Here is a 24,319-nt window from a genome sequence, read left to right on the forward strand (position 1 = left end):
ATTCTGACCAATATAGAGTTAAGCTGATTTCAAAGCAGTTTAATTATTTCAGTGTAAGTGGTAAGATAAACCACTATAAGACAATTTGAGTATGGATACCTGGCATTATCTGCCAGAAAAAAGGAAGGTCGAATTGTGCAGCCTTCCCATGCAGACAGGCCCTTTGTAATATTAATCAGTTAGGACCTGATCTTGCAAACACTCAAAAATGTGACTTCTATGAGACTACCATGGCAATAAACACTACACTTGATAGTGTTTGTAGGACTGAGTCCTTCATAAAGTGCTTTTGGATCATAAGATGGAAAACAGTAGATATTTTCTGAATATTTTTATGCATAATTTCCTGGATCAACTTTGTTCAGTGCATATCAGCAAAAAAGGATGAATTTATAATGCAGGATCCCCTCCAAAAAAATTCTTTCATGTTCCATTTTGACAAACACAAAATGTGTGGACAAATTGCTAGGTTATAATCTCACTCATGCTTTACTAAAATTCTGCATCTACTTAATGAATATAAAAACCATAAAACAATTGAACCAGGACACTTTTAACAACATAAAGAAAAGCTGCTATGGCAGCGGATTTTGACTCTCAGTAATCTAGAATCCAAATATTTTACAGGAATATTTCACATAATATAATGAACGGTGCATACAGTATCAAAGTTCCAATATTAATCTTTTTTCTATGCAATATAAAGAACATAATGAAAAATGTAGCGAAAATTGATAAATATGCATAAATGGCATGTTAGGTATATAGGTGACCATTCTTTTATAGTTTATGATTGTGGTAGTAAGTGCATGTGACTTCCCCCAGGTGGTTTAGTTAAAAGACATAGAAAACATTTTGTTGAACAGACAACAATGGAATTACAAAGACTTTTTTCTCCCATAGGCCACAGATGCATGGGGCTTTTTTTTTTTTTTATTGTCCACTCTATATTGATAATCACCTGGTCAGCTCTCTTCCTGAAAATGCTTTAGATTTAAATGGAATGCTGTCCCCTAAATATCATAGTCAGATGTTCTTGTGTAGAAAAGTTTGGCTTGGAAAGGAACAAAAGCTATGGATTTGAATCTGTACTAGTTCATTTTCAGACTAATCAGGAATTTTATTCATTTATGTGAATGATATAGCATGTTAAGAGCAATTGTTCATACATTAACTTCTTACTAGTTACAATGTAACAATCTAATGTGAATTAGGATGATCTAAACCTATGGACGACAAAAGCACTTAATAACACAGTGATTCATTCTAACATCAAGGAGTTGGTAAGCAATGTTTCTGAACACTAAAATGACTGGGAAGTGTGGGAATAAAATATTCTGAAGTCCACCCTTTATCTTGTGCATTGGTTTTAATAGGTTTAGTGCTCAGAGAAGCGTGCTTGCTGGATTGACAATGCTAGTTCCTCCACATCTACCCATCAGTGTGCCTCCACCCTATCTTGGAGCTATCAACTCTAGGGTGAGGAGGGTCGTCATTCTCAACATCCACTAAATCCTTGCCTTGTCTTCTGAGATTGTGAACAATGGTGCCAAATGAGACTTGTTTGTTTGTTTGTTTGTTTGTTTTTTACGCATAAGACTGCCTCGTTGTAAATTAACAGAGGTCACCAATTTAAATGACATACGCCAACATACATGTATCATAGGGCAACAATTTTTCATCAGCACTACTCTGAATTGAATTTGAACCAACAACCCAGAAGCAAAAGACTTCGTATCACATCACCAATCTCTATACTATCCAGTCCTCTAGCTAGGAACTTGTTATACCATTAATAGCATAAAAATCAAAGTAAATTAAGGTGGAATGAAATGGTGTGTGGAAATATCTCTACATACAATGGTGTACACTATAATAATAATATACATTAGATTATACCCACATTCTCTACATTATCTCTACCTACATATTGCAAAGCCACCTACAGGTTGAGAAAATATTGTTTTAAATCATTTCTGAGTTCTGTGGAGTGCTAAATTCTGTTCCAGAACTTACACAAACCACAAAACTTCCTGATTAACCTCCCACCCCATGCTCTGCAAGCTAAAACTGTCAGTATGCTTTATTAAGAGCAAACAGCGCTTCAGTTCAGCTATTACCCTCAGCTCAATACTGTTAGAACACTCTGTGAGAGGAAGACCAAAGCATGGCTTTAAAACAACAACAAGAATAAAAAAAAGTGCAATAAATCTTGTGATGTCCCAGCTTTGTATTTGCTTTTCTTTATGCTTTAATGATCTGCAAAGCTATAACAAGCTAGTCTCTTACAACTACTGTTTGGTCACTGCCAATAGGGCTTGTATTTATGGTTTCAGAAGCTGGGCATTCAGGCATTCCGTCCTTCATCTCTGACCAGAGTCACGAGTGAGCTGTTTATTTGATGTTTGTTTGATTTTTTTGTGAAGGGAAAGGTTATACTTGATGTCCTACATCTCTCTGTACCATTTAGCACCAACTGTGCAATTTGGACATAAGATGAATTAAGATTATTTATAAAAGTACAATATTCTTATTTCAGACCCAGTTTGAAAATCCTAGTGACCTGATTTTCAGAAGTGCTGAGCACTCACAAATCTCATTGAAGCCAATAGGAGCTGCAAGGCACTCAACACCTTTGAAAATCAGATCACATACCAGTCAGATGGTAGACCCCACTTGGTTGACTGCTTCATCTGTGAATATTGAGTTTACCTACATAAAACAATTTTGTTGGCTTTCATGTAAACACTGTTATGCTTTCTGAGCTGCCAAGAAAAACAAGTTAATCCTTGAATAGAGTGTAACAAGGCTCCTGGGCTGTTCTAACTGGATCAGCCTTTGGTCTCTAAGCATACAGTACAGGATGGGCACTGTGAGAGACCAGCTAACCAACACCCATACTGACAAGCCAACTAAAACAATTATACCACACCTTTCTTCTATGCACCATTGCTCTGTATCCACTTAGTGGTACCCACCTGAGAAAAATGGACTGGATTCCAGCTGAAAATAAGAGTGGTCACTATCTCAGTTTAGAAGGCAAGGGGGCTGTGCACACTACTGAGAAAGGAGATAATGTGAGAGAGGTTTTAAGAAAGAATTCTAGTGGTTTTCCCTGAAATGCTTCAGTATCATTCCCTACTTAGGCCACATGCACAGAGTCTACATTACTTTGTCTTTCAGTCTGGTATGTCTCTTTGTCAGTAGAATGCTAATAGATATTATTGAAGGGCAATTCACGATTTAAATCAACTCAGGGAATACCAAATGTTTCTGTTAAACTGGTTGTTCACTGCATCAGCATTTTGTTGTGAATTTAGACCCAAGGGAAGAATAGTAGATGAGCCTGTGAAATTGATTACTGCCTTTCTTCTGGTGTCTTTTAAATCAAAACTCCACTGCTGTGTGTGGATCGCCCAGTGACATCCCAGTTCCACCACAGACTGGGGAGGCAGCAAGGCTGAAAATTCCATAAACTTTGTGAACCTCACCAATCTCAGAGACATTTATTGCAAACTGTTATTAATGTGCTGCAAACTGTACTGAAAAGGGAGTTGATAATCCATACATGTTAGATATGCATTGTTTAATAAGACATTATACTAAATGTCTGTGCAGTCTTCAAAAGAAACACAAACACTTAGGCCCTGTTTCAGCAAAGCACTTGCTTAACTCCATTCTCATTCAACAAAGTTCTTACCATGTGCTTACCTCCCCTTTTAAGGCTGCACTGGGGCCTTAAAAAAAATAATGGAACTGTTTTAAATAAAGGAACAAATCTGGTAAAAACTTGAAACAAGGGTGGCTTAACTGGAATTTTCTGATGCTCAGCCTCTAACTCATATCCCTTATATATTGTTTGAGGTTCCACTAGAGATATTTCCTTGTCATGCCGGAGTATATTTTCAAAGTAACATGGTTAAGGAGTGTCTTTCCCTACTCCTCCCATTAAAGTCCCATGGCTAAAGCCCTGTGGAACAATTTAAGGAACTGCACCAAAATGTCAAGATTACCTCTCAGACTTTGTCGTCTACTTTTTAATTTCACATTTAGAAGAAATTCCTGGTCAGTTCAGCTGCTTCTGAATGCAATGTCTTTATCACTTCACTCCTCTGTTCTTACCCGCATTTGTAAAGAAGGTGACTGACAGGCAGGGAAACACCAAGACATTGCCTCAAATAGCATTTAAAATAAAGCCAGAATGCTCCCCTCCACATATGGGAATAGAGAAGAGACTAGGGATGTGGCTGGAGGGAGTGCAAGCTCAATAGAAGACCCACCAGGGTATTTCATGGGATTGGGGTTCTATTAGAGACATGCTGCCATGAGGCTAGTATGGGACCAGGGATACTAGAGGTAGCAGTGTGGCACAAGACCCCCACAGAACTCATCCATCTGTCAGCTCCTCTGAGATCAGTGTAGATCTCAAGGGATCTGCAGCTCTTCAGGGCCAAACTTATTGCCATTTCTACTGGGGTGGAATGGGAAAAGGAATTTCTTTTTTCTTTTTTTTACAGTCTCTCTTTCTTCTCCTTTGCAATACATTTATTTTCAGGCTTCCCTGAATCAAATCTGTTCCCCCTCAATTTCATATGATATCTTTTTTAAAAACTGAGTTTACTGTTAAATCCCATATGCACCATAATAAAAATAAGTCATATCAATGAGCTACATATATGGCATACAATTGAATATCTTCTGCTTTTAAGATTTCTACGGTGCATGGAGCCTAACGCATTCGCTAGGAACCTTAAGGTTGTCTGGGACGACTGTGGGCAGCTGAACAGAAACAAAATTTGCTCCTGAATTTGGATTTTTTAAATCTCTCTTTCTCTTTCTGTCCCCCACCCCATGTTACCTCTACCACATCTGTGTGTAGTGTGCACACTGCAACACTGCCTTTGTTGAAAGATGATGGAGAACAGTGCACTCTTGTGGGCCAAAATTAAAACTACCAGGGAACACAAATGTCACCAGTGTGGAAAATAATCTGACTTTTTCACACTCACCCTGGCAGCAGCAAAATAATAATAATAATAATCATCATAATCATAATAATAAAATAATAATGATAATAATAAGGCACACCGTTTCTTTTAGGAGGGGCAGTGGTGAGGTGCACTGAATGCACTTGCTTGGCTTTTTTCTTAAAAAAGGAAAATCCTACCAAAGCTTTCATCATACAACAGAAGTCTGTTCTTTCTCAAATCTCCTCAAAATTTGAATGAGAACAGTAAAATATTAGGGGGAAAAGTCAGAAGGAAGCAATAAAATCAATCATCAGAAAATATCTGGTAATTTTCAATGGATTAAAAATTGATTCTGACTCTCACACAAATGATTTTATTTAGGGGGAAAGCTAAGATGCTAAATTTCTGATTTGACAAACCATGTTCTGTCATTGTACATGAAGCAGTGAGTATCCATCATACAATGGGTTACATGCTACATTGCAATAGGGATAATGTAATTCAGTGAGATATTCAGTAATTTTTTACTCTTGCTCTGAAATCCACCCATTTTTACTGTTTGTTTTTATTAAAACCAGAATTAATGGGCATCTGTACGGCTCAGACAATTGGTTATGGGGAAGAGAACCCTTCACTGCTAAATCACTAATTCAAATCCAAACCAGTGACCAAAATCGAACCAATGACCAAAGGTCAAAGCAGTCTGATGGATGTTTGGTGACCTGTATGAAATAAGTTTGAGGTATCAGTCCAGTCCTAATAGTCACGTGCCCATATAACAAAACACACCTTTACAGTTAACACTGTTTCCCGTGCTGACAGATTCTAAAGGAGACTCAGGACTGAATGGGCACGGACTCCGAACTAGCCTTTCATTCTTTATGGTGCTTTCTCCAAAAGAGGGTGGAGTGCAGTTTTGGGAAAGGGATCACATTGTTGTCTGTGCTGTGCCTGCTCTGGAGAAAAATCTCAGATGTGTGTGTCCAGAACTGGCAATCCAGAACCTTTAGCATGCACTAAAGTCAGCTTGTTAACCTGTTCAACTTCATCTCAATAACTGTTCGCTTCTTGCTATGAAAAGAGAATGCTACAGTTACACTTTGCCGATACCAGTCAGAATGTGCCCAGGTATAATCCATTAATGTAAATGGCCATAAAGATTTAGAGTAATATACTGAGGAAATCACCTCATGTCTTTTAATTTGACATTAATTATAGCTGTTACCTGCTCCGACAACTTTGTCAATCGATATACTGGTAGCGTCTAGTTCCTTGGCAAATTCATGGACAGCCTGATTGGGGTCCTCATATGTATGCGGATCTACATAAGTTCTGAGACCTGGAAATTTTACTGTTAAAAAAAAAAAGAGAGAAAAAACATTACTTGGTGTTAATTACTCATACCTAGGAAACCAAATGAGAGAATAAACTGCAAGATATGAACCCAGCAAATCACTATAGCAATAAAAGGGCCCGTTACTTCCTTAGATTGAACATGTGAAATGAGCTTCTTTTGCAGGTTTCTGAGATTTCAAGTATTAATAACATGGGCGTGAACTTGAAACTCGGAAACAAATACACCTTTTCATGTCATTAATGCATTTATTTGTATGTAGATACCATCAGGTTTGAAAGGATGCTTTTAAACTCACCTGTACTTGATAAACTTGGTGGCTTTTTGAATATTAAAGCTCAATATCATCAAGTTTTCTCTCTGTTTAGATGCTTCTTTACACTTAAATTTTTGGGGGTAGCACCCAGAGGCAAGGCCTCAAATGCATATGATAATACTGCAGTGCAACATGAAGAGTTCTTTAAAAAAAAGATTCTACAGAACACTAACTTCAAACCTTTTAGCTCTGAATATCCTCAGACTTCCAACTGGATGCATGCTAAAAGATGCAATGCATGAACAAAAGCTAAACACGGTGGAAATAATTAGCACTATATAAGGATAGTGGCAGATTGTTGTGATTATTTAGCTTTAGTGAAAATAATGCTCACACCAACATCATCATATCATTGTCTTCCACAGTTTTCTGGTCTGTGGTTATCTGTTCATCCAGGGCGAGCAGTAGAATCAAATGAATGCTTGGGACTGTACGGCGTTTAGGGGCAAGTCACAAGTTGATCTCATTATTCCTTCCAGCAGTCAGGCAGGAGGGAGGGGAAACACATTCCAGATTCTCTCCCTCTCTCGCCCCGCCTCTGGCAATTATACTAGAGGAAAGCCATAGCCTTATTCTGCTTCCCCTGCCACTTAGTCATGGGCCGCTCCTGCTTGGGTCTGATAAATGAATACAGGGCCAGTTGTACAATTTAAGTAAGATGTTTCTTTAACAACAAGTAAAATAACCTACACACTCAGGAGTATCCTTTCCAAGTGTGGCCCCACAGATTGTTTTGAATATTGACCTGTGCTCCATTTAAAATATGCTTTGCAGTGGTTATGCAGAGAGAGGGGGAGAGGGAGAGGGAAACAGGGGTGCGGAAGGGAAAGAGACCTTTCCAACATCAGGTAGAATGTGGCATTATTTTAACATTAAGGCATTACAAATGTCGACTTGAAAGGCTTATGAAACATCAATTTTAAGAAGATTTATTGGCCTCGGAACTGACAGAGAAATTACAAAAATGAGTTCCCGCGCTAATTGCCTCTAAAACAATGCAAACTAAGAGTCATACTCTGAACAGAAGGTCTGTGTGTGTATATACTATTAAATGCTGAATGTGTTTCCCTAAAGGGTTTGATGATTAAAGAATCATTCACAAGTAAAACAAAAAGTAATTGGCCGTATATTGCTGTTGGTAAAAAAATCTTGTAAATGCTCCTTTCCGTCCAGGTTGAATGTATGTTACAGGCTCCCTCATACCCCCAATAAAAATAACAGTTGAAAGCTTCTGCATGATGGGGGGTTTGGCTGCTGATTTTTAATGCTGACCCCAGAGGTTCCCAAGATCAGTCAATGGTGAGGCAAGGAGAATAATCCCTTCACACCAATAATTAAGGGCAGCCCGTATAGTAACTGGGTTCTGTCATGAAAAACAGATAATAAACACATGCACATGTGTTAAGCTGTGCTACTTTACAGCTCATTCTGGGCAAACATAATAATTTACATTTCCATTTTACCAGCATGAACTGCCCTAAGGGTAGCAAAAGGTAGAAAGGGCCTAGCTAAAGAGGGCAAGGGGAGAGGATCTGAATAGGTGAAACATTTCTTGCCCTTTGAGGTACTATTATAGGATTTGTAATAAGGCTACAGGGAATAGTTCATGGCTGGAGCTTTTTTTTTTTTTTTTTTTAAGTAATTCAGAATTAACTGACTGAAATAGACCAGCTGCTGTATTTAAAATGCAGAAAGTTTATGACAGCCATGGAAGTTATTTTATCCTCTCGCAGTTAATACAAGAGAATTTTTGTTTCTTTGAGTAAGACTGTAAAATAGCAGAAAAAAATAAAGTTTCAACAGCCACATGCGCACACACAAAAACATCCTGACAGCTATAATATGTGTGTATAATCAGTTACTCCTTTTAGGATATTTCTCAGTAAATTTATCAAAACTCAGAATACGTGACCTATTGGATTCTCACCATATCCTCAGGATCAGCATGACACTACTCAGAACACAGTACATAGATAGACAAAGCCAAATTTAAAGCAGTATAATCCACAGGAATTTAAGTGCACTGACAAGTTTAAGAATAGTGATTGTGACATTCCATTGTGGGGGGGGTAGGGAGAGCAAACCCTGACCTGTTATTTGTCCATGACACTTTTAGTTAATGGTGGCTTTTATTTTATAACCTAATTAAATTTGAGTGATGAAGCATTAATGTTATGGGACACATACAACTACATAGATTGTTTTAGCCTAGTTTGTTAGCTGTCAACATGCAGCACTAAACAATCTGATATCACAGCCTGTGTGTTCCAGGAAATGGGGCAGGAGGCAGAGACAGAAAGAGAGAGAGAGCGTGAGTGTGTGCGATTATTGGAGAAGAGATGGCTCCAGACAAAAAGTATAATATGAACTTCCAAGCATCAAAGGCCCCATTGTGACTGTAATTAGGAAGCAGTTCTGATTTCCAGGTAGTGCAAGGGAACTCTATTGTGGGAAAAGGTAATTTAATTTTTACTTGGGATACTACTACCTACTACACCAAACCACTGTCTTGCGAAGACGGTAATGTCACTGCTATGCGCAAAAGGGTACATAAAGAGGAAAGCCATTCAGCCATAAACTAAAATAACCTTAAATGGCAATTTACTACACAATATAAATACAAGATACCATATTCTTTATAGTGCTGGGGCCTTCATTTGTAGATGAAGCTGTTTAAAAACAGACTATGCACTTATTCTCAGAATGGACTAAGTGCATGAGAAACTGAAACTGTTTATGAATAATGGCTTCAAAAAACACGTTCTTTTCTGCCAGAATCTTAAACACTTGAGTAATTAGCTTTAAGATGTTACAAGGGTGTCCAAAACAGGCCTAAGACCAGGCAAGATCTTGTATCCTTATAAATCGCTATTTGGTGATTGTAAAATAAGGCCCTGATCTAAAGACTATTGAGATCAGTGGAAAGACTCCCATTCTCTTCAATAGGCTTTGGATCAAGCCCTAAGAGAGCACAACTAAATGCTTCCCTCTTGTCAGCTGGCTTCCATGCATTAAGACATTACACAGAACATGTTCTTTAAGCACAGTGAAATTTGTCAATGACAGCACACTTAGTAGGCTTTCCTGTCTTCAGAAACTGCTCCAAAATCTCTTTCAATAAATTGAACCTAATTCAAATGGAAGTTTATTAGCAGACCAATTTTGTCAAGCAAACTGTTTTTTGTTTTAGATAGGATTCACTGATTTTGTTTTTTGCTTAGGAAAAATGTTATTCAGATTTCACCAGTGGTTAATAATAAGGCAGTTGAAGCTATGCTTCGCATTTCAGTAATGCACAGCTTAATCGATGTAGTATTACGAATCATATGTATCATCTGAGAACAGCCAACACTATTTTGTTCATTACTAATCTGACCCTGGAGGAAAGAGGTTGAAACAAAGATTAATTAGTGGGGAGAACTCTTCTCCACAAAAGAAAAAAAAATCTCTCCTCCCAATTGCATTTCAGTTTATTAGTTTCCTTTTTATTTAATCTGAAAAACATCAGTTGTCTTTGGGATTCACTTAGTAAAACAGGAAATTATAAGTCTTCAGTAACTTACAATGTCCGTTACCAAAATGCAGCCTCTTCTCATCAGCACCATGTTTAGATTTGTTATAGCCACAGAATCTACAAGCAACAGAGAAAAAAATGAAGAAACATATACAAGTTTATATGCTAATTGCATATGGAAACAGAATAAAATGTTTTCCCTAAACAATTAAATGGCTGTTTGAAAGCTTAATGATATTTACATTCTCTGTACCCTACAGAGGCAAGCTATGTTCTCAGGGAATTCAAGGAAATTGACTAATGAGAGGATTTGTTGATTTTTGGCCCCTACAATTTAGTTCTACAATTGCCTAAGAATGTGTCTGTAGCATTTTTTAACAAGTACTATATGATTGGTGCTGCTGTTGTTAGCAGGCTCATTACAGAGTATGCAATAGTGCTCTGAGCTGGTAGGCTGCACACGAGGGGAAGATGAAGTCCAACTATTTTAATGCCTGACAGCATTTGATTGACTGTGCTCATCAAGTCCCCATGGCAGATGATGGAAAATGGAAATAGGTGTAAATGTGTAAGACAGATGATGAACTAACCTCCCAATCAGGACGTACACCACGACTGTGAGGAGAATAATTGCTACTGCAGCTGAAATGGCAATCATTACAACCTGGCTATTTTCGCTGGAGATGGAGAATGCTGGAAAGTTAAAAAATAATGCAAATAAAATAAAACAAAATGGCATTAAGCACATCACAGCACACAAACCCTGGGCAGCTAATAAATTAGGTAACCACTGCTTTGTTCTGAACTTTAAAAACATCTTCCTGCCCTATTCTTAAGTAATTCTTCATTATATACAAACATATGGAGAGACAGGGAAAGTTTCCCCTCATTGCCTTGCCAGTTAGCAAAGGTTTTTGATGATAATAATTATTGTTGTTATTGTTATGGAAGCTGGCACTGCTAATATCTATTATTGTCATTCCCGAGGAAGGATGACATTTTTAGGGAAGAAATCCAAGCAAGTCAATATCTATCATTATTATTTACACTTCTATAAGATACTGTAGCTGAGGATCTCAAAGGGCTTTAGTGAGCTAAGCCCCATAATATCCTTGTGAGGCAAGGGATTATTATCCTAATTTTACATTTGGGAAGAAACCGGATGGGAAAAATGCCTCTTCGGAATTGGGGCAACAAGTTTGTGGGCTGTTGAGCAGAAGGAAATGGAGAGAAGGAGCTCCAAGATGGTAAGAATCTATAAATGAATTCAGGGAATTCAACTCACTATGAGGTTCAATGGGGAAGAACTCCTCAGTGATGGCTCAGTCTCCACATGGAAAGAAGTCACTATGCATTATGGGTATGACCTACCTCATGTTCCACAGATTAGAGACATACAACAGGGCTTGTGTGGCCTTGGTAGCCTAGTAATTGTGATCAAACTTTGGGAAGATTTCATATCTACCCATATAAAATGTACAGCTATTATGGTGATATATATTTATAGTTGTGGCCTGTCATCTTTTCTCCAAAGGTATTGGTCAACTTCCTTCTATTTATCTTACAGTGGCATCTTCAAAGTGTATATATTTTAATCATGTTAAAAACAACCTAAAATGAACAGAAGTGATCTTTTCCCCCTTATCATTGCTACCATTAATGACTTTTTCTAGGTACTCCTGGTTTGTCAGTTATTCTAAAAGCTGAAAGTCACCACAATAATCATTTGAAACTAAGTGATTTTAAAACAAGGAGCTCAGTTATTTCCCAGAATAAGAGCTGGGTGAAAAAACAGCTCACATACCTCAAACATTCAAACATGTCGAGTGCAAAACCATTTGGCTTCTTGCTAAATTTCTGTGTTTATTTTTAGGACATTGTCGTCTCTGAACAGAATGCTTCTTAAACCTCAGACTCTCAATCCTTATTACAAGTCCATAAGTAAAATTTACCACTACAGTATCTGTGGTATAATCTTGTGTTATGCCTTTGGAATCCTCCCCCCACAACACACACCTCCAAATTCACAGGTTTGGCAAATTAATCATGGCTGAACGCTGGATAGATTATATTTAGAGAGCTGAAATTTCCCCCCCAAAATTTCATGCATACTGTAGCGGGGAAGTCTCTGGCCCAAATGTTCAAACCTGGAAGCCAAAGCGTAGGCACCTACATCCATATTTAGGCACCAAAATAAATAATCTAACTTTTAGAGATAGCGGGCACCTGCAGCTCCTAGTAGAGAAAATGTCAGCTTTAATATCTAGGGTGAACAAAGGCAGTGATAGAGCTAAAATTTGGATGGGTAGCTCTAACAAATGTCTTTTGAAAGTCACTATAAAACACAGAGAGAATAGAGGCCCCAGTTTAACAGAGCGCTCGAGCACATGCTTAACTTCTCTAGTGCCCCAACTGTAAATAAAGGGCTCATACCTGCAAATGTTTACTTATTTCAGTAATCCTTACATTAACTGTGCCAATGACTTCAGTCAGGATACTTACGTGAGTAAAAGTGTGCGGGATACAACCCCACAAGAGAAGAGTTAATTCATTAAATTGGATTACGTTATTACATTATTGTAAAAACAATTTAATTTCTCTTGGAACTTCTTACACTGGATGTTTGTTTTATGCTCAGAGGGTGTAATTTGCCCCTGTGCACAGGACCAGTATAAGGTCTGTGCACTACTTTGCTCCCATGTATATGGTGCATTGATGGGCCTGGAATAGGTACTCTGCACTCTGCAGGAAGGGTGACCATTCTGAAAGCATTTTCATTCCCGTTCACAGACTGAAATTTTATTTTGCAAAACTTTCAGCTGGATTTTTTTTAATAAGCTTTTTTTTTTTTTTTTTTTTTTTTTTTTTGGGGGGGGGGGTTAACTATTTGAAATCCATCATTTCTGAAAAAAATCCATCCCGTTAGTAAGCTGACTAGTCAAAACTCGCAAGGCAAAACACCCTGGAAAATGATCAGTGGAAAATGGCCATATTGCCTGAAAGGGCCACATAACAGATGACAAATGACAAACAAAAACTGACAACTGGGCTAAGGAAAACCAAGCTAAACTTTTCTTCTAAAGTTACTGTCAAAAAAAAAAAAGGAACAGTTTTTTTAAAAAAAGAAAAGAAAATCATTTGGCAAAAAGTTTCACGTTCAAATAAAGCCCATTTATTACTTTTCCCCTACACCCATCTTTAGTTATGCAGATCAAAGTGTTTTTCCAAGCAAAAATGAAGAGGTATTCGCAGTTCAATTTTCAAACATGGAAGAGTGCTGCACTGAAATAGAGCATTCTAACTCCCCGAATAGGTAATTTTGCTCATGCAAAGAGTCTCATTGTGACTCACTGCAGACTATTCATGTGTGCAAAGGTAAACTGGTATTACTCACGTGACCAAAGTTATGCATGTGCATAAATGTTTGCTTGACTGGGGCCTAAGTATCTAAGGTCTCGATTCAGCATTGACTTCAATGGAATAACTTGTTTTTAATGTGAGATACATACTTAGTACTCTGCTGAATCAGCATCTAAACGTACATTTTGTGTGCCTACATACTGATCTAAGGCCAGGTCTACACTATAAACTTACATCGGTATAACTATGTTGTTCAGGGGTGTGAAAAATCCACCCCCTGAGTGAACCAGTGATACCAACCTAACCCCCCGTATAAACAGCGCTATGTCGACGGGAGGGGTTCTCCCTTCAACATAGCTACTGACTCTCAGCCCTAATTTACACTACCAAGTGAGGTCGATGTAAGCTGCCTTACATCGACCTAACACTGCAATTGTCTACACGAAAATGTCTACACCAATGTAACTTGTCCACTGCACCGACTTAATTCCACCTGCATGAGAGTCACGGCGCTTAAGTCGATGCGGTTAGGTCAATGCAGTGTCAGTGCCTTTCAGAATCCATCCCATAATGCCCCCACTAAGAGTTAAATCAGTGCAAGTGCTCCTGGTGAGGACGTGCACCGCCAGCACAAGAAGCGTAATGTGGACATGCAAAAGCAATTTAATTACTGCAGTGGCTGTATGTTGCCTTAACTTAGATCAACTTAATTTTGCAGCATAGACTTTCCCTCCTGGAGGTGGATTAACTACACCAACAGGAGAAACTCTGCCATCGGCATAGTAGCACCACTGCAGCGTTTTAAGTGTAGACCAGCCCTTAGAATTGAAATGTAATATTTGGACAAGCTACTGACCCTCTATTTGAAAACTGGGCCCAAAGTTTCCTTAGAGGAGAAACATCAGGAAAGGTACACTGGACACCATAACTTTCAGTGTTTCTTTTAAAAACATCTCAAAGTCTTTAAAATTGCTCTTTCTAACTTCAGATAGGACCAGCTCTTTCAGTGCTAATGGAACAAATAAAATAATCAATCAACGTTGTACTTCTATGGTAGCTCCATCTAACATACTCAAAGCGTTTCATAAAGGCTAATGATTAAGCCTCTGTTGTAACAACCAGGCAAGGTACAAACAAACTTCAACAGGACTTTATTTTTAAAGTGGAAACCTCTTTACCAAGCTGCTACTGCACCCTCGGTAACTCTCACTCAGCCTCCTCAACCCCGCCCCCTTCCTGTTTCCTGTCCTTTCAGACTCCCAACAGCCAGTGCTCCCAGTTCTAAACATCTAAACACCACAGCCTCATATTGCAACTGTCAGGCGGATAAGTATTGTCTCCACCTTATAAAAGAGAAAACTGAGTCACAGCATTAAATGACTTGCTTAAGGGTCACACAGAAATTTAGTGGCAGATATGGGAATAGAACCTCGATTGCCTAAATCCAGCCCTGGGATTTAAGTGAAACACCATCCTTCCTCTCCTGATTATACTAAATTCACCTCATGGCTACTTAAGGCAAGCAGCTATGCTCCGCGGTGATGAGGAGAATTATGCACTGATTTATGGGAATAGAGGAAAAATGAGACCCTCATTCTCTTGGAGCACAGACTTTTTACAGTTCGCAGAGTGAGGCAACAAGCTTGGAATATTGTGACATTACTGTTACCGTATCAGACTTCCTTTCTCAGCAGGAGCTGCCATCGAGCATAGGATCATATTAATTCTGGCAACAGGAATAAGATAGGACAGGGAATGGAAGAAAATATCACCTGTGCTATTTACAGTATACTCCTCACAGCATATTTCAATTTTAATGATAACTATAAAATTATGCAGTAATAGTGCCCAAAAAGACACATAATAAATAGTTACAAATCACATTTGCTAAACCAAACTAGGGAGGGAACGAAGCTAGCCATTATTGGGCAGGAAAACACTTAAAGTCATCTGAAATAATACATACAATCTGGACTGGTTTCAAACTCAAACTTGCGGCTGTTTGTTCCGTATCCAGCTGCTGTCCGGGCTCGGATTTGGAAGACGTAGGTGGTATCAGGTTTGAGGCCACTGATGGTAACGTTGGTGCCTCTCGCTCTCAGAATAGTATAACTTGTCTCTTGTTCCTGCTTTGGGGAAAGAAAACTGCTACATTAAAACACAACGTACTGCAAATCAATTAAAGCAACACCGTATTTACTACAATATTACCCGGATAGCATTGTCAGGTTTTTTCAGTACTAACAATTACGAACTAAGTAAACTTTGTGCAGCCATGCAATTTAAATCATCATGGATCTGCAGATGAGCAAGAATCTCAAATCATTAGGGATTCTTTTACCTGGTACTATATATTCTATTTATGAGACATTTTATTTAACATTTTGCTATCGCTTCGCCTATACTATTCACTTGTACTGTTACATGAAAATGACAATAAAAATGTTACTTAAAACCCATAAAACCTAGCAACTCCAACTGCACCAAATTAGAAGCCAATTTAAGCCCATTTAGAACCTTTAGTGCCTTGCAGCCCTATAGCTTTGGCTCAGCTTTTATTGCTATATGTTTTACAAGTCATTTTTTACCTTTATAGCAATAAGAATACTACTAAGGAACTTTACCTTAGTTTTACACACAGGTTAATAGAACTATATGGCACTTAAATTCTGGGCCTGATCTTGCAGTCCTCTCTCATGCCAAAACACTCTAAAGGCAGTGGAGGCTTTGCCTGAGTGAAGTCTGGGCTGTAAGAATCAGAGAGGTAAGATGTATCCACTTTTTTTCCTCTTTGCCAAAGAATAATGTGTAATATCCATATCTAGCTATCTATATGTGTGTATATATACATTTGTGTGTATACATACACATATACACACACAAAAAGCACTCTGTCAGAACCCCCCCCCACTAATCTCTATATTAGTGTTTTATTTATTTATTTTTATGACAGAGTGTTTTGTACTTAAAAATAGACAACTTAGTGAGTTTGGGTACATTTTATACCTTGCAAAAAGTTAATTCTGCTAAGAAAATGACTCAGACCCACCTGTAACCATATAGTCCAATGATTTAAACACTTGCTGCTTTATATTGTTTGTAGTTCTAAGGCTGTGCTGTGCTAAAACAGTGTTTTTGGCTTCCTAAAAATGGCAGCTGGTTCCCACCTCAGGAAAAGCCTGGACAGAAGCCATACATATGGGAAGCTGTGAGGAACTCAACTGCTTTCGATCACAGAGATTCATGTGAACTTCCTTTTTAGTTTGTTTCAAAAGTTGCTTTATTGCTTGGAAGACTTCAAACTCAAAGCAAAACTCTGCTGGGTTCACTGAGTTTTGCCAGCTGAACTGAATTTCAGGTGCGCGTTGAGAGTAGGCACACTCACCTAGCTTTGCATTTCCTGTAAAGTTCACAGAGCATTAACATGAGTTTGGAAGGTACTATATATACCCATGAAAGTACCAAATTGAGTACTGAAGTATCAATACTGAGCTTGGAAACTACCCTACATACTCTCAGGGCCAAGGCATATTTATTTTACTCACGTGAATACTTCTATTAACTAGGGTTGCCGTAGAGCATATTTACACGACTTTGTAAACCCAGGTCTGTGGGACCCGAGCTTGTGGTGTTGCCGTTTCCAAGCCTTTGCTTGAGCATCCATACCACATTTGAAACCTGGTTTTACATTTGCTGGGCCCAGGTCTCAGAGTTGTACAAATGTCCATATTGCATTACGCAGACCTATCTCAGGTCTGCAGCTTGAGCTGCGTCCACACTGCAAAATGTCAGGGCTTGGACCCAAGTCACAGCGGGACATGGCCTCTGATCCACCCTCCACCCCCTATTCCCCTAGGACCTGAGTCAAACTGATTTATGTGGACTGAAGGGGGCTTGGTTTCAAACGCGAGTGTGAGCCCAAGCTTAATGTGAAGTGTAGACACACCTTAAAGACTCAAATCCCAATTCACAAAAGTACTGAAGCATGAACCAAACATTAAGCATGTGAGTGATCTAACTGACATCAATAAGACTACTCACATAAAGTACCTTCCAGAATCAGGGTCTTAAACAGGACTCATTGTGAGTGAAAATTGGACTAGATTTATCCCTGAAAAATTATCTACAAAAGCCTCTCTCATGGTCCACTTGCTTTCAGACTAAGAATGAGAAAGAAATCTGTAATTCATTTTATCTGGAACTTCTGCCCCTCTTAACAAAATAAAGCTTTTAATTCAATGTTTAAATATACACACAAAAAATCAAATACAATATGATATGTGTATATCTAGTTTGAATGGATAGTCAGTTTGATATGATTTTAGGTTATTTTTATGCAATGCAAACATATCCTTATGCATCTATGCACCTTAGAAGAGAACACATGGTCATGGCTGTAGCCATTAATACCACTCAATGTTACTCAGTAAATAAATGTTCAAAACTGTGATATGGTGGATATTATAGTATCTTAGTTTATGGTAAACTGCACATGACATATGTTTTATATGTCAATTTTTATGTTAATCGTAATCAAATCAGCATTACACCACACACAAGCCTTAGTTTATCTTCCATGTGGGAGGAAGTAGAACTTCAGAGATATTGCATTCTATTCACCACAAGCAGCAAGAATATACAAAAAGAAAAGAGAGTCTTTGCCAGGCAGAACTTCAACCAAACACTCAGTATGTTGATGAATTAAAAACTTGACCCGCAAAGTGTATTCTACATAACCATTTCCTCATAGTATACCTGATACCATCTTTAATGGTGAGAAAATCCTGCTGCTGTTAGTATTTCATGTGCAATGAAAATTGGGCAATTTTAATCTATATTTTATTGACGGTACTTCAGCTAAGTTTAACATTTATAGTGGCAACATTTGCGAGAGTGAAGGCTATGTTCTTTTTTCATATACATAGTCTTTATACTGTATTAGAAGGATTTCTTTATGTAACTGTTGTGAGTAGCACACATAAGGAACAAAGAAGTTGAAACCTCTTCAAAAGCAATATATAAGTGCAATAATATTTCCTCTTAATCTAGAATCTAAACTGTACACTAATATTACAACACTTAGAAAATTCACATCGCATACCTGACCTAGCCCCAAAAATGAGGGAGCTGGAATTTGAATGCGACTTAAATCCGACTGTACATAGCTTGCTCTCTACCCTCAAGATCACAAACAGCTTTCTTTTTCTTTATCTTTTCTTTTTTAAAATTAATCTGCTGCACAAATGGCAATATCACTGTTGGGGGCACATCTATCTTAATCTAGTGAAACTGCTATTAAAACCTAGTTGCCATATATATATCAATGGTACTTCTGGGTACATTCTCAAAACAGTTTGTGCAAGTCATTATGACCAGCCACTGTGTAACATATACATATGTTTTTCCATGTGGAAAAAGTTGCAAATTTTCTCCCCAAATAATTTTAATAACCAGACAGTTGGTTTGGAAGATATCAATATATGCTCAGGTTCTATATATTTGTCCATCAAAATAGGGCACCCTTAAGACCTAGAGCGGCAAACTTTTAATAAAAGTGAGTAGACATATTGACTCAGAAGATCTATTTGCATGAATGAGTAATTGTGAAAGTAAGGATTTGCAGGATTGGACCTTTAGGCCACAATTCAGCAAAGAATTTAAGCATGTGCTTAACGTTAAGCACATGTATCTTTCCACTGACTACAATGGGATTATCACATGTTTAAAGTCAAGCACATGCTTAAGTGCTTTGCGGAACTGGGGCTTTATTTTGTACTACTCCCATAGCTGTGTTGGTTTTACAATGTCAATAATGGGGGAAAGTGGTAAAAATTCACTTGTGTAGGCAGCTTGCCAAAAGCTAAGTATTTGTAGAGACAAGCCCTTTGTTTAATTCACTTGAATTAAACTAATTCAGAATAAGATATTCTTATTCTGGAATAAGAGTGACCACACATGAAATTAATCAGGAAGAGTTATTCAGATTTAAATCTACACCCTTCTTTATTCCAGATAAATTTGCATGTGTGGACAAGCCCTGAGACTTCATTATCTTTACAAAATATACAAGGTATCGACAAACCACTTAAAATATAATACTATTGTCAAAATAAAGCGAAGTATATTTAGTGGTGCACTTCCCTAGTTTTATTTCCTTTCTTTGCATGCATTCATTTATTCCCTAATTAGCAAAATTCAGTCATTCACAATGGGTCTATCAGTCTTTACAGTGCATTACTGGAGTGATGTAAATTGTAAACAAGACACTAAACAGAGAAATCTAATCCCTCTCAATTCGCTTTTGTGAAAATATTGTTTATGCTGCACTGAAACACCAGCTCATTAGTACATGCTTATTTGAAACATAATATATTTGAGTAAATAGAACTGAGAAGAAAAAGGCTGCTTTACATTTCACCTGTTTTAATTTCTACACTAATTTTGGAGCATTCTGACATGAATTTGATGCACAACACTACTTACCAACTTTTTTCAGATTCTCAGCATATTCTCCCTATTATTATTAAATTGAACAGTGTCAATATTTAGTTGCCACTGAGAGTGAGTGAATGGGTGCATCCTCCCAGCTTTCATGAAGGGAAGAAGAAATTATTTCATTACACACACCTCCCCTTCAATCCTTTCCTCCCACCTTTTCGTAGTACTTGACCTCGTAGTCCAAGATGATGCCGTTAGGCTGCTCGGGTTCTTGCCAAGACAGAGAGACACTATTTCGGGATGTCCGGTCTTTCCTAATTATTGTGATGGGGGACGGGGCTGTATGGAGAAGAAGGTAGGGAAGAGAGAAAAAGCAAATGGAGTTTATCACTGTTCTAATCCTTGGCAAGGAGGTATTGTTTCCATTTAAAAGACTCCTGAGTATAGGCCTGGCCCTGTATCAACACTCAGCAGCTGGATTATAGTCTTGGTACACATGTCTTGAAGCATACTGGCCTGAAGGAAAGTGAGCTGAGACTTTCTGTTACTGGTGGACTAGTGGCAAGACAGCAGATGTTTTCAATCTGCTACTATAATGTAAGCAATAAAATACATCTGATATATTAAAAAAAAACAAATAATGGTACTACCTATTTGTTATAATGTTGCAGCTTTATTATTACCAGTCTCAGCAGTTCATTGATAACGTTTTCATATGCAAGGATACTACAGGACTGGAATACATTACATACAAGGAGTCTCATGGTATCCATAGTTAATAATAATCAGCAGCATATTGCAGAATACATCCTTTTTTATGAGAGTATTTGGTAAGGATTCCCCTGATGCAAATTGTTCCTACATACATCGCATTTCCTTTACAGTGTTCCTTTTAAAATAAAAAATCTAAAATGCAAAGTACATGTGATTTAACTTACACTGCCAGTAATTTTATTTCTGAGATACATTAATCACAAGTATGGATGACAAGCTATGGCATGCCACCCACTAACCCACCATCCAAAACCTGGAAGTACTAGAGGTCTGGCAGTAAAAATCCTGATCTCATGAGATTTCCAACATAAAGAATTTCAATTAAGCTTCAGACCACCATTTTTTGGAATCTTTTCCAAACCAGCACTGAAATCCTGGAATCTTGAAATCTAAGGCAAAGCTTCCATTTACTTCACTGGATCCATTCTTTCAAAGATTGGCCATCATCAGTTAGGAGAGGTAACTCAGCAACTATGATATTTTTGCTGTTGGTAGATTTGTTAGTTTCAGCTATTACCCATTCCCAAATATTAGCATAGTGCTGTTATGTTTGGATTTCCAGTGTTGCAGGAGAATTTCTAAATGCCAGACAGATTGTTCTCATAAAAATTAAATAAATAAATACATAAATAAATCAAACCCACATTTCTAATCATACTTGATTTTGCTAAATTCTTTAAAGGACTGGAACGCTGAAAAAATATATCCACCTCAGACAAATGTATGTACTCTATATACTGTATTTTTATATTCAACCGCGTTCTTTGCAATATACTCCCTAACATCATTTGCATTTCAGAAATACTCTCTTTTCATTCAAATCTAAGTAAACCTTTATCTTGCAGTAGTTACGCTATTAATGAATCTAGAGTTCTGGGCGGGGGGGGTCTATCTTAATTTTACTTACATTGACCAGATCTACGAGCTCATTGTGCTTGTTCAAAAGCATTAAGTGAGGCATATAGGGTTGGTTTGTAATGTATATCCTTGAATAATTCCATACTTTCATAAGTATAGGCCACTGCTAGAGGCAAAGTATCAGCCTTTTGGACTGTTGTAGTATAGCGAGTGCTATGTTAAGTCAACCCCTCGTGCTTGCTGCTTTTATGCCCTTGTAAGTCATTTTTATGGCCTTCTAATTGATGGTATTTGTCATTTTTGTATTTCAATAGCATATCCAACCCAGTACCCCATCTGTAATGTTTCCCATTAACACTCACAAAAATATCAATAATTAATAAATGATTAACAGAAATGGCTTTTCTCTAATAAATTACATAAGATTTACGATAATGTTTTGTTGAGACAAACCTAAATAACTGTATGTACTTCAGTGCTGTGTTAAAGCTTTCTTATAACAGTGGGTTAGTTATTTTAAACTTATTTATACATCTCTATGGATGTTACAAGTAACACATCTCACACCAGTTTATTAGAAAAGCGTTTGCTATGCATTTATCAATAGCAATTTGTAAGTATACAGCTCTCTATCCTATGGATCTGGAAGAACCTTAGAAACTATATATACATAGCAGTTAACTGGTATAGGCACTGGTACTTGTGTGGAATAGATGGGAGGCGAAATTTTAATCACAGCAAAAATACAGTTAGACAAACTTCTTTGACAGGGTAACATGCCTTGTGGATAAGGGGAAGGCAGTGGATGTGGTGTATCTTGACTTTAATAAGGTTTTTGATACTGTCTCGCATGACCTTCTCAAAAACAAACTAGGGAAATACAACCTAGATGGAGCTACTATAAGGTGGGTGCATAACTGGTTAGAAAATCATTCCCAGAGAGTAGTTATCAGTGGTTCACAGTCAAGCTGGAAGGGCATAACGAGTGGGGTCCCACAGGGATCAGTTCTGGGTCCAGTTCTGTTCAATATCTTCACCAATGATTTAGATAATGGCATAGAGAGTACACCTATAGAGTTTGCGGACAATACCAAGCTGGGAGGGGTTGCAAATGCTTTGGAGGATAGGATTACAATTCAAAATGTTCTGGACAAACTGGAGAAATGGCCTGAAATAAATAGGATGAAATTCAATAAGGACAAATGCAAAGTATTCCATTTAGGAAGGAACAATCAGTTGCACACATACAAAATGGGAAATGACTGCCTAGGAAGGAGTACTGCAGAAAGGATCTGGAGGTCATAGTGGACCACAAGCTAAATATGAGTCAACAGTGTAACGCAGTTGCAAAAAAAGCAAACATCATTCTGGGATGTATCAGCAGGCGTGTTGTAAGCCAGACATGAGAAGTAATTCTTCCGCTCTACTCTGTGCTGATAAGGCCTCAACTGGAGCATTGTGTCCAGTTCTGGACACCACATTTCAGGAAAGATGTGGACAAATTGGAGAAAGTCCAGAGAAGAGCAACAAAAATGATTAAAGCTCTAGAAAACATGAAAAAATTGGGTTTGTTTAGTCTGGAGAAGACTGAGAGGGGACATAACAGTTTTCAGTTACACAAAAGGTTGTTACAAGAAGGAGGGAGAAAAATTGTTCTTCTTAACCTCTGAAGACAGGACAAGCAATGGGCTTAAATTGCAGCAAGAGTGGTTTAGGTTGGACATTAGGAAAAACTTCCTAACTGTCAGAGTGGTTAAACCCTGGAATAAATTGCCTAGGGAAGTTGTGGAATCTCCATCATTGCGAATTTTTAAGAGCACATTGGGCAAACACCTGTCAGGGATGGTATCATAAATATAAAGGGAAGGGTAACCACCTTTCTGTCCACAGTGCTATAAAATCCCTCCTGGCCAGAGGCAAAACCCTTTCACCTGTAAAGGGTTAAGAAGCTAAGATAACCTCGCTGGCACCTGACCAAAATGACCAATGAGGAGGCAAGATACTTTCAAACCTGGAGGGGGTGGAACAAAGGGTCTGCCTGTCTGTGTGATGCTTTTGCCAGGAACAGATCAGGAATGCAGCTCAGAACTCCTGTAAAAAGTTAGTAAGTAATCTAGCTAGAAATGCATTAGATTTCTTTTGTTTAATGGCTGGTAAAATAGCTGTGCTGAATGGAATGTATATTCCTGTTTTTGTGTCTTTTTGTAACTTAAGGTTTTGCCTAGAGGGATTCTCTATGTTTTGAATCTGATTACCCTGTAAGGTATTTACCATCCTGATTTTTACAGAGGTGATTCTTTTACTTTTTCTTTAATTAAAATCTTCTTTTAAGAACCTGATTGCTTTTTTATTGTTCTTAAGTTCCAAGGGTTTGGGTCTGTGTTCATCTGTACAAATTGGTGAGGATTTTTATCAAGCCTTCCCCAGGAAAGGGAGTGTAGGGCTTGGGGGGATATTTTGTGGGGAAGACGTCTCCAAGTGGGCTCTTTCCCTGTTCTTTGTTTAACACGCTTGGTGGTGGCAGCATAGGGTTCAAGGACAAGGCAAAGTTTGTACCTTGAGGAAATTTTTCACCTAAGCTGGTAAGAATAAGCTTAGGGGGTCTTTCATGCAGGTCCCCACATCTGTACCCTAGAGTTCAGAGTGGGGAAGGAACCTTGACAGATGGTCTAGATAATTTAGTCCTGCCTTGAGTGCAGGGGACTGGATTAGATGACCTCTTGAGGTCCCTTCCA

General features: G+C 38.0%; 1 protein-coding gene across 4 annotated transcripts in view; it reads right to left on the reverse strand.

Moving 5' to 3' along the window:
- The window catches only part of EPHA3 (EPH receptor A3), a 713,608-nt gene that overhangs the window by 54,501 nt on the left and 634,788 nt on the right, over window positions 1–24,319 (reverse strand). For 3 of the 4 annotated variants that reach the window (XM_043538478.1, XM_007057545.3, XM_043538479.1), the window contains 5 exons: window positions 20,167–20,291; window positions 15,481–15,643; window positions 10,745–10,847; window positions 10,204–10,271; window positions 6,196–6,321 (listed from right to left, as the gene is read on the reverse strand). In XM_043538478.1, the coding sequence (XP_043394413.1) occupies window positions 6,196–6,321; window positions 10,204–10,271; window positions 10,745–10,847; window positions 15,481–15,643; window positions 20,167–20,291 (585 nt within the window). The remainder of the gene's footprint in view (window positions 1–6,195; window positions 6,322–10,203; window positions 10,272–10,744; window positions 10,848–15,480; window positions 15,644–20,166; window positions 20,292–24,319) is intronic. The other variant, XM_037907108.2, reaches the window with a different exon arrangement.

This window comes from Chelonia mydas, chromosome 1 (assembly GCF_015237465.2).
Source record: "Chelonia mydas isolate rCheMyd1 chromosome 1, rCheMyd1.pri.v2, whole genome shotgun sequence".
Lineage (NCBI taxonomy): Eukaryota > Metazoa > Chordata > Testudines > Cheloniidae > Chelonia > Chelonia mydas.